Source organism: Rhinatrema bivittatum, chromosome 9 (assembly GCF_901001135.1).
Source record: "Rhinatrema bivittatum chromosome 9, aRhiBiv1.1, whole genome shotgun sequence".
Lineage (NCBI taxonomy): Eukaryota > Metazoa > Chordata > Amphibia > Gymnophiona > Rhinatrematidae > Rhinatrema > Rhinatrema bivittatum.
Window position 1 is genome coordinate 196585610 of NC_042623.1, and position 17601 is coordinate 196603210.

The 17601-nt window shown below is 49.9% G+C and overlaps 1 protein-coding gene across 1 annotated transcript in view; it reads right to left on the reverse strand.

The window, feature by feature from the left end:
• The window catches only part of DNER (delta/notch like EGF repeat containing), a 653505-nt gene that overhangs the window by 69830 nt on the left and 566074 nt on the right, over positions 1 to 17601 (reverse strand). Inside the window, exon 9 of the mRNA XM_029616218.1 lies at positions 1639 to 1761. Coding sequence (XP_029472078.1) covers positions 1639 to 1761 — 123 coding nt within the window. The remainder of the gene's footprint in view (positions 1 to 1638; positions 1762 to 17601) is intronic.

The window sequence follows — 17601 nt, forward strand, 5'->3', positions numbered from 1 at the left end:
CAAGTTCTCACTGTCGGCAGGCAGAGTTGGCTGAAGAAGAGGCCCAGATGGAGCTTCGCCAATACCAGCTCATGTTCCCCTTATGGTGAGCCCTCAGGTGCCAGGGCTGGCTGGTCTTAGGTGTGGGCCTCTGTGGAGATTAAGGTCTGTTGAAATGAAGTTTTTGCAGGCCAGCATGAAGAAGGAAGCGAAGTCAGACAAGCAGAGGTCAGGGCAGGCAGTAATTGCCAGGGTCAGGTTCAGGCTGTGATCAGAGGCAAGTAGTGTTCTAGCTGTGTTGTGGTCCAGGCAATGGTCAGGGCAGGCAGAGTACAATCAGAAGTGGAAGCAGATAGTGGTCAGAGGCAGGTGGAGGTCAAGCAGAGTGGAGGTCCAACTGAAGTCAAATGCCAGGAATCCAGTCCAAAGGAGATGAAGAAGGGGGGACGAGGAGCCACTAGAGCAGGACAAAACACTGAAGACAGGAGAAGAGGGGAGAAGAGGGGAGAAGAGGGGACCGACCAGAAGAAGAAAAGACTAAAGATAAACCAGACTGCCAAGGGCCAGGACCCCTGCTCCAAACGGAGTTGACCTATTTCCGAGGCAAGGAGGCATTGCTGTGAGAAGCCTTTTATCTCCTGGTGGTCCTGATGTTATCTGGAGGCGCCATGGCTGATTTCCTGCCACACATCCTTTAAATCAGTGCAGGTTTAGGTGTGCACATACCTAGGAGCAATCCTGGTGGAGCCAGCGGCTTGTTTCTCTGGCATGGCGTCGGGCCTGGTCAGGTGCGGCTGTCAGCTGTGTCTTCGTCCTGGGGGTCATCCTGGGTAAGGAGGATTCCTGGCATCGGGTCGAGACTGGAGTTAAGAACGTCGACCTGTGGGATGGGATTGCGGGCTGCCAAGCACGACTTGAGTTGAGGGCAATAATCAAACTATTCGTGTTGGTACAACTCCATGGGGTAGTTTTTATCCCAGGGTTTGCACCAACATTGAAAGTAAAACTATGCATGTTCTTTTGATTTGATTATTGGCCTCCCTCAAAAAATACCCACAGAAATCTGTGCCTGCTTCGTCTGCAGGTAACTGTTTTTAGAGTAAAACATGCATAGTTAGGAGATTGATATTCAAAAGCCATTTAGACAAATAACTTAAAAGTTATCCATCTAATTAGCAAAATAGGCATATTCAGCGAGGGAGGGTGGGAGGCGTTCCAGGGAGTATCGGTGTTAGCTGGATAAATTATTGGGCCACAGATCTGTCCTAAAGATAGCCGAATAAACTTATCTGGCTATCTTTAAGACAGCCAGGTATATTCAGTAGCCCAACTGAATATACCCTGCTGAATAAACCCTGCTAGTTAGACAGACTGAGTTATCCGGCTAAGTAGCCGAGCCACACGGCAGCTGAAAATGGACCCTTATGTGCGATTTCCATCTTCTATCCCTGTGAACACTTCTATACAATGCGGCAATGCAAGAAATGTTACCTGCACTGTAGAAAATTTGGAAAATTCTTCCCCCACTGAGGGTAGGCACTAACAAAAGCCCTATTTTCCACTGGTAAAATGCTATTTATCAATGGAATGGGCTTTCATTATTGTCTTTGTAAGACTATATGCATCACGTATGGACAGTAAATCACCCGAGCGCCTTACCCTCATATTCAGCAAGACATACACACTCATAGCCATTGGCCAAGTCTTTGCAGGTGGCAGCATTCTGACAGGGTGTAGACAGGCATTCATTGTATTCTTCTTCACAATACAAGCCATGATAACCTGAAGTGAAACACAATGGGACATTTTAGTGTATGATAATATAACTATCAACCATTGCTTGTTAACAGCAGGTGTACTATAACTGACAGGCACACTAAGGCAAATGCAGTCTAACTTTGGAGTTGAAAATGCTAGCAAGTTTAAAGTGAAGGAAGGCGTTGCAGAATGTAAAAGTACACAAGACAAATCTCTGGTTTCAATGTTTGTGGGGAAAACCACTGCAATGAATTGTGGCATCCATAAATGAAATGAAATCTCAATAGCTAAATATCTAAACTGTTAAGCACCTTTCTAATTCACATTGCCATAACAATTATTCTACAAACAGCCAATTACAATTCCCATAGTCATTAAGTATGATGATCTTGGGATGCATAATTGTTTGTCCATTAGGACGTCTGTTAAGTGATCACTATGCTGTGCATGTGCTGGCGGATATGAAAATATGAGATTTGACAACTCTTTTTCATTTTGGAGTGGAATCAGATGTGAATATTTGCTACATAGTAAAACTTGAGGGGATTTTTGCATGCTTTGAATACTATTTATTTATTTTTTATTGTAAATCTATTTATGACACCGTGAACTTAAAAAAGATACCAGTGGGTGAAATATTGGCTAATTTAGGTACACTATAATTGGTGTGCACAAAAACTAGACGTTGTGGCTGTTTTTACGATTAAGGTTCTGAGGTAGTAAAGGGTTTTCCTATTTTGTGTCTTTGGGAAAAATGCTCAGTACATTGTCATTCATCTCAGACTGATGACACTCACTCATCCCTGGAAAACCAGGGAAGGAGCTTAAAACAGAACTATAGTGATAAAAGTCCATTCATAGAAAAAAAAAAAACCTGGGTATTTCTTTTTGGCACCTGACACATCTTACCATTCAAACTTACTTTTTTCCCCACTCACTCACTAACTGTTGAGTAAAAATGTAGGAGGAAAGGTGATTTTTTTTCCCAGGAGCTGACTTGGATGGACAACACCTTACTAATGTCTGTCATCAGCTCTTGAAAGATTCATCTTGACCGTTGCAGTCTGTGGTAGTTCAGTTTTTGCATTGGCAGGCTGCTCTTAACAACTTCAATAACAGTGGAGGAACAATGAATATTTAAAGTAATAGAAATGGGATTGTATTCCAACTTCTAGAAAGAGTTTTGTCATTGTACTGCACATGGAACAAACGTTCTCTTAAAAATTGTCTTCACTTAGTAAAGTGCCTTACAAATCCGTTTGGAAGGTAAAATACATGATTTAGATATTCATATAACTTAAAGATATCTTTTTGACCACTAGAGGGTGGATTCCATCTATGTCATATTTGGTAATTTTACAGAGAACTGTAGCGTGCAGTACACTCTGTTTGCCAAATTACAATACAGACCATTTTCTTTTATTAATATTTTCAGTTGTTGGCATGTTTTAATATATATGTATTTGTGTTCTCAATTTACAACATTTTTTTTTCACAAAACATTTATTAGTAAAACTCAAACACTACAGCGGTCCGATAAAACCATAACAATACAACATCAGGAAAACTTAAAATGATGCAATTGCCTATGAAAAGATAACATCTAAAAGCAGAGTAGGCAGCAAACTAGTTAATTGGAAAAGCCAAATGCTTTGTTTTCACCTGAGTCGTCCATGAAATTTTTCTGCAGTACAGGCCAAACCTCAATCCGCTAGGCTACATTTCTTCCCTAACTCCAATCACCCAGATATTAACAACTCATCCATAAATTCAAATCACAATATTGGTAAATATTAAACCGCTAAAGACAAACAGCTCATGTCTTTTCCATGTATCACTTTCAATATGTTTTCTATTTAATATGTACAAGTACGGTATTACAATCCAGCTTTAAAATACTGGGCTCTAGGATGGCACCCCTGTATGCTAACCTTTTTATGACAGAATTGCAAAAGATATTCTTGAGTGACTGACACATCAGACCTTTCAGAAATTACCAGTACAGTACATTGATGATGTCTTCATGAACTGGATTGAGGGAGATGAGTACCTTAGGCCTTTTTGCAACCTGCTTCATGCATTCCTCTCATGAACAGACTCAAACTGGACTTTTTTTTTTTTTTTTAAAGAGTTAACGTTTTAGATACTACAGTCTCAATCAACAATGGAGAGTTACAAACATCTGTATACTGAAAACCAGTTGACAGATGCAATTACCTTCACAGCTCCAAAATCCCTTATACACAGCCAAGCTATATGGTACCACTGTATTCACTCTGACCCAAAAGACAGTAACATAAATCCCTCAAAATTATAAGTGAATCCTTCAAACAAAAGGGCTACGATCCCAAAATGATCTTCAAGAAAACTGCATACTCTTTCAAAATACCCAGGGAAAACCAACTGCAATGCAAATAGAGGAGAACCATGGCGTGGGTACAACTTAGAGCTAAAAGACTTACAACCACTAACACTGGAAGATGAATCAATGAAGGAAATAGTCCCTTGCTGCTTCAGTTATAGCTTCCAAGCAATCATCTAACCTGAAACAAAAACGAATAAGAAGTAAACCTCCAACAAACTCAAAGAGGAGAAAATGACACAAAATCCTGCAAGGCACCTGCTGACCATCGGGTGCCGCACTGTGACTAGCACTGTGTCCTGCTGCTGCCGGGGCCTCCCAGCATGGCTTCCGGTGTCCTGCTCCTCTACTGCCTCCTGCTCCTCTGAGTAATGGCCCCTAGCAACTCACCAGCTTTACAGGCCCAGGGCCCAGGATTTCCTGTAGCACGGACTGGCGACATCGACACTGCTCTAACTCAAAAAAGAAGCTCACTCCTCTGGGAAGATGCCTGAGCAACAGGTTCTAATTTTTTTATTCCTTTGCATCTGCTCTTCCTGATTCCAACTACCATTTGAGACCCGGCCTGGTTTCTGACTTTGCTTCTATCTGCTACACATGCCCTGATCCTTGTTTCTCTCCTGTTTCTGAATGGACTCCGCCTACTTTGACCTTGCTTGCCAGACTACAAGTCTACACCATGCCTTGGCCTTGTCAGTCAGCGGTCCCGGGCTCCACTCTTCCAAGCCAGTGACAGTTTGCTCAGGCCATGGAACCATCTGATGTTCCCCTGCCAGGCTTTTTGTGGGACCTCTCAGATAGTCCAACAACAACTAAAAAAATTACATTATTGGGGGCCTGCAAGACATTTCTTTGCAGCTAAATGCACTGCAGTCGGTCCTAGCAATGGCTATGCCCCCTCAACGTCGCTACAACTGATTGCTGCCCCTACCCCATCTCTGTCTACTCCTTCACTTTGCCTACCTCTGCCACCTCAATACGATGGTAATCCCAAGACCCGCAGAGGCTTTCATCTGCTGCCTGTCCTGATCCTTGTTTGTCTACTGCTTCTGGATGCCTGCCTCAGCCTTGCCTGCCTATCCACATCTCTGCCTCATGATTCTGCACCGTGCCGTGGAGCTCCAGGGCTCACTCCTCCGACCTATGACAAGTAGCACAATACAAACGATATCAGCACATTTCATAAGATCCCCCAGCTACCTATATGGGAAAGACATGGAACTATGAATGTAGTATATTTATTAGCCAATGAAAAACACGTGAAGAGAGATGCTACATCACTTAACTGTTGAACAAGCCCTGAATTTTGAATCTCCCGCCCCAGTCAGTGCTTTAATCAGATAAGTTAGGCCCACTTGGTTAAATATTTAAAAGTTAACATGAGATCCCCCATCCTATCCAGTAAAATTATGTGAGAAAATATGTGGTGGCGGGATCACCTACCCTCCTGCCCACCCTGCCGGTGTAACCTTCTTAATCCTGTCCCCCATCCCCCTCCCCACCGCACATATTTAGAAAGCCAGTGGCTCCAGGCCCAATCTCTGGCCCACCAGAATCCCTCCCAAACCCAAGTCAGCAGGTGACAGAGCCTTACTGCAATGCCCAGCATCCGGCACTGTTCCTAGCTTAAGCCTGAGGATCTTGGGGGAGGATGCGGATGGGTTGGGCGGGTGGGGATGGGGAGTGGAAGATCTGGAGAAGGAAAGGGGCCGGGACAGAAATGTTTTAATGTAACATCGGAAGGATGGGTGAGAGGAGAAAGGGTTCCAGCACCACACATTTTCTCATCTTTTGGCTGGGAATGGAGCGGGGGGGGGGAGGGGATCCAGGCAGAGGCGTACCCAAAGTATTTGGCACCCAGGGTGGATACTTCTTTGGTGCCCCTCAATATATCATTTTAAAATTTTCTAAACATCGATAAAATGTTTCAAAACTTCAGACACATCAAATAACACCCAATAATTCAAACTAATAAGGATTTTTAAAATCCCCCGCTCTCCGTATCTGTCGTCCTAAGATTGTTGTAGACTGGGGGCACGAATGCACGCACACACGCACAATATGCTCCCTCTCTCTCATACACACATATACCTGCTTGGTGAGAGGCAGAGGGTGCATGTGAGACACACACACACACACACACACACACACACATACACACACACACTTTCTCTGTACCTCTCTCTCACACACAGACATGCTACCTCTGTGTTTCTCTCACTCACTAACACATACACACACACACACATGTTTTCTCTCTTACTCTCTCTCTCTCTCACACACATGCGGACAAAAACTGAACTGGAAACCACAAGCCAGATAAAGGAGCGGCGTCCATTAGACGCTGTGAGGGTAACAGAGGGGAAAGCGTGCGAGCCGAGGAAGGGGGGAGGAGAAAGGAGGATAGGAGGTACGAGAAGGCGGTGGAACAGGAGACAAGGCAGAAGGGGAGGGGTTACCAATTTTGAATACTGGGAACGGATAGGCTGGAAGCAAATGAGCTGGAGAGGAGTCGTCAGTTGCTGAGAGGGAGAGCGAGGGAAAGCATCGAAAACTTGTGCTCGGAGCGAGAGGTGAGGGAGAGTGAGTGGCGGGGGTGGAGAAATTAAAGGAAAGTAATTAGACTTCTGCACACGTAAGCATTATAACAGTGTACTTACTCGGGGCAGGATGCGGAGAGTGGGCAAGAGAAAATGCTTGCCTAGGAGTCAAGGCAGGGTAGGGCCGGGAACACGAGGCCGGGCGGGGCCCTACTCCGGGGGCGGGAGCGCCTTCCCGCCGGGGGCAGCGGGAGCGTTAGGGGCACCGGACACGGTGAAATGCTTGATGCTTGCGAGCTCGGGTGAGAGTGGGCCGAAGGCAGAGCTCGCGTCGATGGCATCGGGGGACGGCGGCAGCGTTAGCAGTGGCAGCGAGCGGGCGCTTCCAGCGGAGGCACGTGCCGTGCGAGAGGATAGTGGCAGGAAGGACTTGGGCCGTGCAGACCGGGCGGCGGCGAGAAGTCGGGCGGACGATCTCGGACGAGCGGCGGGGCGCGAGCAAGAGGAGCGGACGGCGGCGGTGACGTCATACGGCCAGCGGGGGACAGCTCCAGTGCGTGGCGGGGGGGCCACCCTGACAGGCAGCAGCCGAGGAGGAGCCGCGCGACCAGAGAGTGGCCGGAGGAGACGGTGGAGCGGTTGGAGACAGCGGAGGAGGGAGCGGATGGACCGGTCGGAGGCAGGGGGCGAGGGAGAAGGAAGCGGAAAAAGACATGGTGATCAGCAGGAGGCGGGAAGCACGTGCGGAGCGAGAGCGTGAGGAGCAGGGTGAGTCGCATCGGGGTAGAGCTAAGATATTGAAGGTACTACGGGGGGGGGGGGGTAGGCGGGGGGGTAAGAGGGGAACCAAAGGGGGTAGGGAGGGGGAGGCAGCCGGGCGGCGGGTCTACAGGGGGGTGGACGACCGGGCATGCGGGGGCTGGGGGGGCTCCGGAGCCGGGAGAGGGGTGGCGGGGGATTCGGGCTATGCTTGGGGCGGTTGGATCGGAGGGGGCGGAGAGCACGGTGATGCCCAGGGCCTAAGTGGGAGGGGGACGGGGGGGGGGGGGGAGGCTCTGCTCGGAGGAGCAGAGTAGCAGGGACGAGCGGGAGGTGGCGGGGTATGCTGATGCAGGTGAGAGTTTGTCCCGGCATGCAGACGCACGTGCTGGAGGACCTCGGAGGTCGGAGGACCAGGAGGATAGTAGGCGAGCGGAGAGATGGCGAGAGCCTGTCACCGTCGCCGCAGGTGGAAGCGGGGAAAGAGCGAGAAGCGACGCAGCGATCTCCAGAATTTGGGGACCTGTGGAAGGTAAACTAGACGGGGGGCAGGGAGGGGAGGAGGGGGAGGTTAGGAGCAAGAGGCGCAGGCGGGGCAGTCTGACGAGCGTCACGGACAGTAGCTCAACGGATTCATCGTCGTCGGATTCCAGCGGAAGGCGGCGTGCGAGGGGGGGGGGGGGCCTTGGGGCCTGCGCAGGATATGGGGCACCCGGCGCTCGCCTCGCTAACCGAGTTATGGGAAGGAGTGCCAGGGAAAATCAGGAAACGCATTAAAAGGTGTAAGTATGTCAATATCTTTAGCCTGTTGGAGGGACGCAGAGGCGGCGGGAAGAAGAAAAGCAAGGGGAGCAAGAAGAAGAAGAAGAAAGGGGAGGGGAGTGCGAGGGTGCCTAAGAATATTGTAAATTGGGTGCGGGGTTTTCTTAGATTGGCCAGCGTGGTGGGGCACTATAGGCCAGAGCAGCACGGAGCACTGCTGGCGTACGGGGACAGTATCCTGGGCGCGGCTTAATTATGACGAAAAGTTCAGGGAAAAGATGGAGGGCAATAGGTACATGTCCTGGGGTACACAAGATATTCATTTGTGGTTGACACAAATGACAAACAAAGGCGGGGGCAGAGCTGGGGGGCAGATGGGCAGTGGACATAAGGAGAGCAGCTTCGAGGGGAATACGGGAGGGGAGGGAGGAGGGGAGCGGAGCGGGGGTCCGCCGCTGGGGGAGGAAAGGGGAAAAGAGGGAAAAGGGGCGGCGAGAGTGGGCAGGGGGGATGTGTGTTGGCGTTTTAACAAGGGCCAAGTGCTTGTTCCCGGACTGCAAATTCAGGCATGCGTGCAGCTCGTGTGGCGGGAGTCATCCCAGTTTGAGGTGTCAGCAAGGGGGAGGGAAGGCGGGGGAGAGGGAGGGTAAGTAAGTCAGTAGGAAAAATAAATAAATAAATAAATAATAATAACTAATTTAAAAAAAATAATCCGAAAGATAAAAAAGGAATCGAAGGAGTGCTCTCATACCCGCTATAGTGGTAGGGGGTGGGGGGGGAGGGTGAGGGGAAGGGGTGGTAAGGTGTGTGCGTTTTGTGTTAGCAGATGATGGAGCAGGAGGCGATCTTCGCGAGAGGGCTCGACCTTGGACGGCGAGGGATGAAGAATGGGTGCTCATCAGGGCGTCGGTAGCGCCGAGCACCTGGGCTGCGTACACGAGAGGGTGGGGGGTAGTGGGAGCATTTCTGAGGGGTTGGGGGTGGTCAGGGGGTGCGGTGCCGGAGGAGGCGATAGTGGATTATGTGGTAGAGGCGAAGGCAAGCGGTGCATCTTGGACGGGTACTCGGGCTAATTTGTCTGGTTTTGCGTTCTTCTGCAAGGTGCGAGGGTGGGACAACCCTATGGGCAGCTTCAGGGTGCGGAAGGTCTTGGGGGGGCTGGCATAGGGAGCGGGGGAAAGTGCAGGATTCGAGTTGCCTTTGCGTTACGCGGACTTGCGGAGGTTGGGAGAGGGACTAGCAGGGGTTTGTTGGTCGGGATTTGAGCTAGCGTTGTTTCGGGTGGCGTTTTCGTGGGCTTTCTTCGGAGCTTTCCGGGTTAGCGAGCTGGTAGCTGCAGGGGAGGGTAGGGGCAGGGACTTCGGGGGAATCAGAGCGGACGGGGTATGGATCAGTCAGGAGGAAGTAGTTTTGTTTCTTCCCAGGTCTAAGACAGACCAGTCGGGTAGGGGAGTGACAATCCGGTTTGTCCCGGCGGAGTGCGAGGTGGTATGTCCAGTTCGTACGGCCTTGCATTACGTCCAGATGCGTCCTCGGGTGGCAGGTGCATTCCTGGTGCACCAGTCAGGGGCGGCATTAACGAAATTTCAATTTACACAGGTTAGGAGGTTAGGGTTGGCAAAAGCGGGGAGGGATCCGAGGGGGTTCAGTTCGCATTCTTTTAGGATAGGAGCGGCAACGTCGGCTGCGGAAGCGGGAATATCGGGGGCAGGTATTCAACGGATTGGGCGGTGGGCGTCTACGGCTTATCTGAGGTATGTGCGGACGGGGGGAGGGGCGGGGGAAGGGGACGGTATGATATAAAAAAAAAAACAAAAAAACGGGTTTGGTGCAGTTGATGTTCGGAAGTGATGTTATGTTTCTTTTTCAGTAGGACAGGGGTGGAGAAGAGGATTGAAATGTGCCTGGATCATGGGCCATTCCTTTGTGCACCGAGCGCAACGACGGGCTATGAAGAGGCCACACGGGGAGAATTTGGAGCTGGACAGACTGGGATGGAGTGTGGCTGGTTTAGCCGTCGCGGTATGGAATGGGACGAGTTCCTACCGTTTGTGGCACAGCGTATTGATCTGCTGGGGGTGCCGGACTTGTTGCTGGTGCATTTGGGGGGTAATGACATTGGCAAGAGGACCTGTCGTCAGCTGTTGGCTTGCATTAAGAAGACTTGGCTCAGATCTGGATCCGTTGGCCAGCGGTGAGGTTGGGATGGTCCGACATCATCGTCCGGTTACGAAATGCCGAGGAACAAGTGTGGAAGAGTGGGGTGAAGAAGTTGAATAAACAAATGGGGAGATGGATCGGGTGGGAAGGGGGTTTTTGGATAAGGCATATGTGGGCGTGGGGTGGGGAGGCGGGGTTCTTTTGTGAAGATGGGGTGCATTTATCTGACATCGGTATGGACCTTTTTAACCACACTATTCAGGAGGGGCTGGAAAGAGAGATAGGCCGGAGAGGATAGATGGCCGCAGTGGGGGGAAAAAATTGGTCTGGTGGACCAAATTTTCCTGTGGCGGGTAACCCGAGCCCACAGTTTGTTGTAGGGGAATTTGGGGGGGGGGGGGGGGGGGGGAAGAGGGAAAAAGGGGCTAAGGCCCACGTAGCCAGGGGGGGCTGCTGCGTGGGTGACCAGTGAACTAGGGGGCTATGTTCCTGGTGAGAGCGGGCTCACACGGGTTTGAGGCGGAGCCGGCTAAAGGGGGGGGGAGGGGAGCACCCCATCAGGGAAAAGATGGTGGGTACAGGGGGCGTGGTAAAAGGGGGGGCAGAAAAGAGGGGGTGGGGGCTCTTATGAGTGTGTTGTAAGGGCTCGGGTTAGTTATTATGTTAATAAACTGCGGCCTATGTTAAATGCCAAATAAGTGTCAGAGTGTTATTGTGGGATTGGGGAATAGGGGAGGGGGAGGGGAGGGAAAGGAGGGGAGCACAGGTCTTTTATCCGGATGTTATCTGTATACAGTGCAACAATGGAAAAGCAGAAAATCACTCTTCCTCAAAACAATACAATCAAGAAATATAAATCAATCAGAATAGTAAAACCATACTAAAAAATATACATTTCAAAACAGCTGATGTATAGAATATTCAATAATTTGAAGCTCCTGTACAAATTTTTAAAAATTTCCTAAACATCGATAAAATATTTCAAAACAGCTGACATCAAATAACAGCCAGTAATTGAAACTAATAAGGATTTTAAAAATCCCCCACTCTCCATACCTGTCACCCTGAGATTGTTGTGAAGTGGGGGTACACACACAAACACAAACAAAATATTCTCCCTCTGTTTCTCACACACATACACACTAGGTGAGAGACAGAGGGAGTTTGATTGTATATGTGTGAAAAAGTCAGACACACACGCTTCCTTTGTATCTCTCACACACAATTCCTGTCTCATCCCCCCCTCACACACACACACATTTCCTCTCTCTCACCCCCACTCCTGCACACAGTCACCCTCTGATACACACACACAGGCACCCTCTCACATATATACATATATATATATATACACACACACACACACACACACAGGCACACACACATTCGTTCTTTTTTACACTCACCATCTCATACACATACAGGTATCCTCTCATACACACACACACCCTCATATACACACACTCTCATCCACACACACACACCACACACACACACATACCGCTCACATACGCTGGCACTCTCACAGGTCCAGTCTCTCGCTTCTTCGGCCAGCCTCTTTTGCCGCCGGCTCCAGGAGACGCCAGTGGCAACGCTGGGCCTCTTCTCCTGCCACCGGCTCTGGGAAATGCCAGTGGCACCGCTGGCCTCTTTCACAGGACCTCGCTTTTGCTGGCGGGGAGTGGAAACCTCGCCAGCTCGTCACGGCTACGCGTGGCCGCAGGACCTTCCTGCTGGCGGCAATGACACCCCTCCCCCCTGTCGTCACCCGGGGCAGACCGCCCCCTCCCCCCCTCACCCTCCCCTTAGTACACCTCTGGATCCAGGTAACTTTAACTGAGTGTATTCGGAGGAAGTTAAGTCCTGCTGAACAATTATACCAGCATAAAACTTTCCCAGCCGCTGGCTTACTTAATATGGACTTCTAAGGACACAAATAAACCTTAACAGACACAAAACGCCACATTCAGAGAAAAGCAAGGTGACTCCTCAATAGGTGAACATTTCAGTCCCTTAATAACCTCACAATCCAGGTACTTAGAGAATTGCAGAACTATACAAGAAAGCAAACCATTCAACATTAAAATGATCAACTACTTTGTTACCAGCACTGAAGTACTTAATAAAGGCATTGGCTTTCTCTCCCATTATCAGAAATAGGCCCTTCGGAGTTGTCAAGTTTTATTACCTCTGTCATTGCTATCAAGTCCCCTCCCTCCACCAGGAACGCTACATTCCTGTACCGATCTGTCACTGTAATTTAACCTGCATCTTCCTGGCATATGCAGGCAACCTTCATGCTTCACAGACTCTGCACTGCTTAAAACTGATGTAACTGTGCCGTGCCTTCGCTGACCAGAGGAAGGGAGCACAGCTCCTAAGAGCTAGTTACAGGTTTAGTACGATAAAACGGTCTCCCCTACAGACTGCTGACTGTTATTTCTACAAATCCAGTGGTAAGAATGCATTATACAAAGCAAGCTGCATTCTTAACTTAATATCTGCAGTAGTTATGATAAAAAGTGTTGGGGGAAAAAAAAATCATCTCTGTAAAATGGTGGCTTACCCACAACAAATGCTGTGCAGCTGCTAACTAAAAACTGTCAGGACTGAAAAGCATGGAAACCCAATTCCCTGACAGGCAGAGCCAGTTTCATAGCTTTTCGTTCTGACTGATGCCGTTTAAAATCCTTCTCGCGTTCAATTTCCGAGAGAGTCAAAAAAAAGGAGACCAAACTCCAGCTGACTGCGGGGGCCTGATGGTAGAGGGCAGACATGATGGATGGTAACGAGGCTACCAATGCGAGCGGATACAGTTCCTTTCTTCTGTGTTTTTGAAGTCGTACTGTATCCTACACACCAAAATATCACAAAACAGCATTGCTTCCCCCTGTAAGGACACGAATTATAAACGACAGTGGAGTCAAACTGTAAACAGAGCTGCAACTCATTCAGTTCAGGAATGTCCCCTCTGTCAATACTGTATCTATCGCTCCATTACCTTCATTTTGCTTGAGATACTGCTGAAGATATCACATTAAGGTCTTGGTGTCTCTAGAGGGCCAGCATTAAGCCATGCTGAATACTGAACACCACTGTGTTTATAATGAAACACTAAGACAAGAAAGGGAGACTTACACTCTGCCAGAGGCTAATAAACCAAACGCTGAATAACTAGAGCAGCTGACAGGGAAGCAACATGGCCTGACTTGTTTTAAAGCTTCCCAGTAGGGATTATTTCTGGTAACATCTTTGATTTGATTTTTAATTTTGTGACATCATATTACTGCCTCTGCCTAGAACTTACGGCCCCCATCAAGTAACCAGACTGCAACTTTGGAATCTGTCATATTGCTAAAACTAGACGCATGCAAACATGCACAGTACAGCAAGTTATTTTTAAAGAAAAAGTACAATAAAAAAAAAAACCCCAGGAACTAATCCTAGGTCTTAGTGTCATTTAGGCATACTTCACACTGATAGTTGGGAAACAAGACATGACGGAAAACTGCTCAGTTTAAGACGTCCTTGGTACCTGCTACATTCTCTGTCTCGCCAGAATACTGAGCTTGAAGCTCAAATCTAACAGCGCTCCTCTCGCTCTAGTCTGAACTGAGCCTGAAGCAGGAGGATATGTGAACAAAATGTTGTTCAGTAATAAAAATTTAAAACCCCATGTGCATTGGGCCTTTATAAATGATTTATATGTGGATTTCATATTTCTAACCATTAGAAATTACTACATGTAGATGTCACTGCATTATTTGGTATTCGTTTTTTGAGGTTTCATACCTACAGGCTTTGTGTGACATTTAATTTTGGCTTGACTGAGATATTGAAAAACTTGATAGAGCAGATTTTAAAATATAGCCCTAGTACTCGTTCACATCATTATTTCCCAAGGCACCTAAATGGGCCCTGCTGTATTTTCAACAAGATTACACCACAAGCAGAGAAAGTGATACCCCTTTCAGGAGCAGAACCTTAGAAAAACAACAGAAATGAAATAACTCAATAATCCTTGTCATTCCATACTTCTTTTCTTTGCTTTCAATTTGTTCTTCCTCAGAGGGAGGTGTAATTTTCAGCAGCCAAATTTTCAAAGCTGAATTATGTGCATAAACCTGCAGCGAATGCTCAAGGCTACTGCTGGTACACACACAGACATACACGTGGGGAAGTTAAACCTGTCCCGAGCAGGGGTAACGTATCGCATGCACATTTACTCACATACATGTGAAAATCACAAGTATGTCCGGAAAACTTTCTCCTGCCCCTGACATCACCTCCTGGATTGACTCTTGCTAGTCTGGGAAAAGGTGTGCACAAGATATTGATAAGAAAATTATTACTTACCTGCTAATTTTCGTTCCTGTAGTACCATGGATCAGTCCAGACCGTGGGTTATGTCCCCAATCCAGCAGATGGAGTCAGCCCAAAGCTTTGAGGGGGCGTCACCATAAGTACTACTACCCCCTCTGCAGGAGTTCAGTATCGAGTATATCAAAGCCCGAGTAAACAGAAACCCCCTGATTGGATCAAGTTGAAACAAGACGGCAACAATAAGCCGCTGAATTGAAATAGAGAAACTGGAACCTTCCCACCAACGGGTGGGGGCCACGAACATAGAGTGTCAACCTCCATTAACAGTGAAAACTGGAAACACGTGAAAAACCACAACAGGAAGACACTGTAATATGAGGAACAGCTGAGGAGAATCAGCCCCAAAGACAGCTGAGCAGGAGTAGAACCCAAATGCGGTGGGCGTCTGGACTGATCCATGGTACTACAGGAACGAAAATTAGCAGGTAAGTAATAATTTTCTTTTCCCTGTACGTACCTGGATCAGTCCAGACCGTGGGATGTACCCAAGCTTCCCTAAACCGGGTGGGGTCCTGCGAGGCCCGCTCGTAGAACTTGTTCGCCAAAGTGTCCATGGACGGACGAGGCGAGATGTAGTCTATAGTGTCTCGAGAACGTGTGCAACGATTTCCAGGTGGCCACTCTACAGATTTCTTGCGAAGACACCGAGCGACTCTCCGCCCAGGAGGCCGCCTGAGAACGTGTGGAATGTGCTACAATGCCGGGCGGGGGAGCCCGCCCCATCCCAATGTAGGAAGCGGCAATGCCGGCCTTCAGCCATCTGGCAATGGTCGTCTTCGAGGCCTGAGATCCCTTCCGGGGACCGGACCAAAGGACGAAGAGATGGTCAGAAGTCCGGAAATCATTCGTAGCCTCCAGGTAAAGACGCAGAGTGCGTTTGACGTCAAGAAGACGTAGAGACCGCGGCTCCGACGAAGGGAAAGATGGAAGTTCTACCGTCTGATTCACATGGAACGCGGACACCACCTTCGGAAGGAAGGAGGGCACAGTACGAAGCGAGACTCCCGAATCGGAGAACCGGAGATAAGGTTCTCTGCACGACAGAGCCTGTAGCTCCGAAATACGCCGAGCGGAGCAGATGGCCACCAGGAACACAGCCTTGAGAGTGAGATCCTTGATCGTCGCATTCCGCAGAGGTTCAAACGGAGGTCCCGACATGGAACGTAGTACCAGATTGAGACTCCAAGAGGGACAAGGGTCCCGCAATGGGGGCCGTAAGTGCTTGACCCCCTTGAGAAAACGGACGATGTCCGGGTGCTGTAACAGAGATCCTCCGTCACGCAGGAGGGAGCCAAGAGCGGCCACTTGAACCTGAAGGGAGTTGAAAGCGAGTCCCTTGTCCACCCCTGCTTGTAGGAACTGGAGGATCTGGGGGACAGACGCCTCCGTGGGTCTGGTGTTCCGGCCGGTACACCACAGCTGGAACACCTTCCAGACTCGAACATAGGCCACCGACGTCGAAGTCTTCCGAGAACGCAGCAGCGTAGACACTACCGCCTCCGGGTAGCCCCGTCGTCGGAGGCGGCGCCTCTCAAAAGCCAGGCCGCAAGACAGAAGAGTTCTGCCTGGTCGAAAAATACCGGTCCCTGGTGGAGGAGGCGGGGAAGATGTCCCAGACGTATGGGCCCGTCGATTACCAGTTGGAGGAGGTCCGCAAACCAAGGCCGTCTTGGCCACTCTGGCGCGACGAAGATTACCGTCCCCTGATGAACCTCTATCCGGCGGAGTAGTCTTCCCACCAGCGGCCACGGGGGGAACGCATATAGGAGCAGATCGGCCGGCCACGGGAGCGCGAGAGCATCGACGCCCTCCGCCCCCCGCTCTCTCCGGCGACTGAAGAACCGAGGAGCCTTGGTGTTTTGGGCGGACGCCATGAGATCGAGGCGAGGAGATCCCCACCGCCGGACAAGCAACTGCATGGCCTCGTCGGAGAGGGACCACTCTCCGGGATCCAGAAACTGGCGGCTGAGGAAATCCGCCTGGACGTTGTCTACTCCCGCGATGTGCGAGGCCGCCAGACGGCCCAGATGCCGTTCCGCCCACTGCATTAGCATCACTGCCTCGAGCGCGACCTGCGGACTGCGAGTGCCGCCCTGTCGGTTGATGTAGGCCACCGTTGTCGCATTGTCGGATAAGATTCTGACGTCCCGATTCCGAAGAAGAGGCAGGAAGTGGATGAGCGCCAGCCTGACCGCTCTGGTTTCCAGACGATTGATGGACCACTTCGACTCCTCCGCGGACCACGTCCCCTGCGTGGCGCTGCGGTCGCAGACTGCTCACCAGCCTACGAGACTGGCGTCGGTGGTTACCACTACCCAATTTGGTAGATCGAGGGACACGCCGCGCGCCAGATGCTCCGGGACCATCCACCAGGACAAGCTGTTCCTGGCAAGCTGGGGCAGCAGGAGAATCACCTGGTAGTCCTGCGAAAGAGGTTTCCAACGGGAGAGGAGCGCTCGTTGCAGAGGTCGGAGGTGCGCAAATGCCCAAGGGACCATGTCGATGGTAGAACCCATGACTCCCAGGAGCTGCAGATAGTCCCAGGAGGTGGGAGCTGGTAAGGCAGAAAACCGCTGTATGTGCTCCCGCAGGGCTTGCGCCTTGTCCTGGCGTAGGAAAACCGCGCCCAGATGGGTGTCGAAGGTCGCCCCCAAGAAGTCCAAGCGCTGCGAGGGCACGAGGGAGCTCTTGGAGAAGTTGACCACCCATCCCAGGGACTGCAGAAACTCTATCACCCTGGCCACCGCAGCCTGTCCATGCCGAAAAGACTTCGCTCTGATGAGCCAATCGTCCAGATAGGGGTGGACTAGAATACCCTCCTTCCGAAGGGCAGCCGCCACGACAACCATTATCTTGGTGAAGGTGCGCGGGGCCGTTGCCAATCCAAACGGAAGCGCC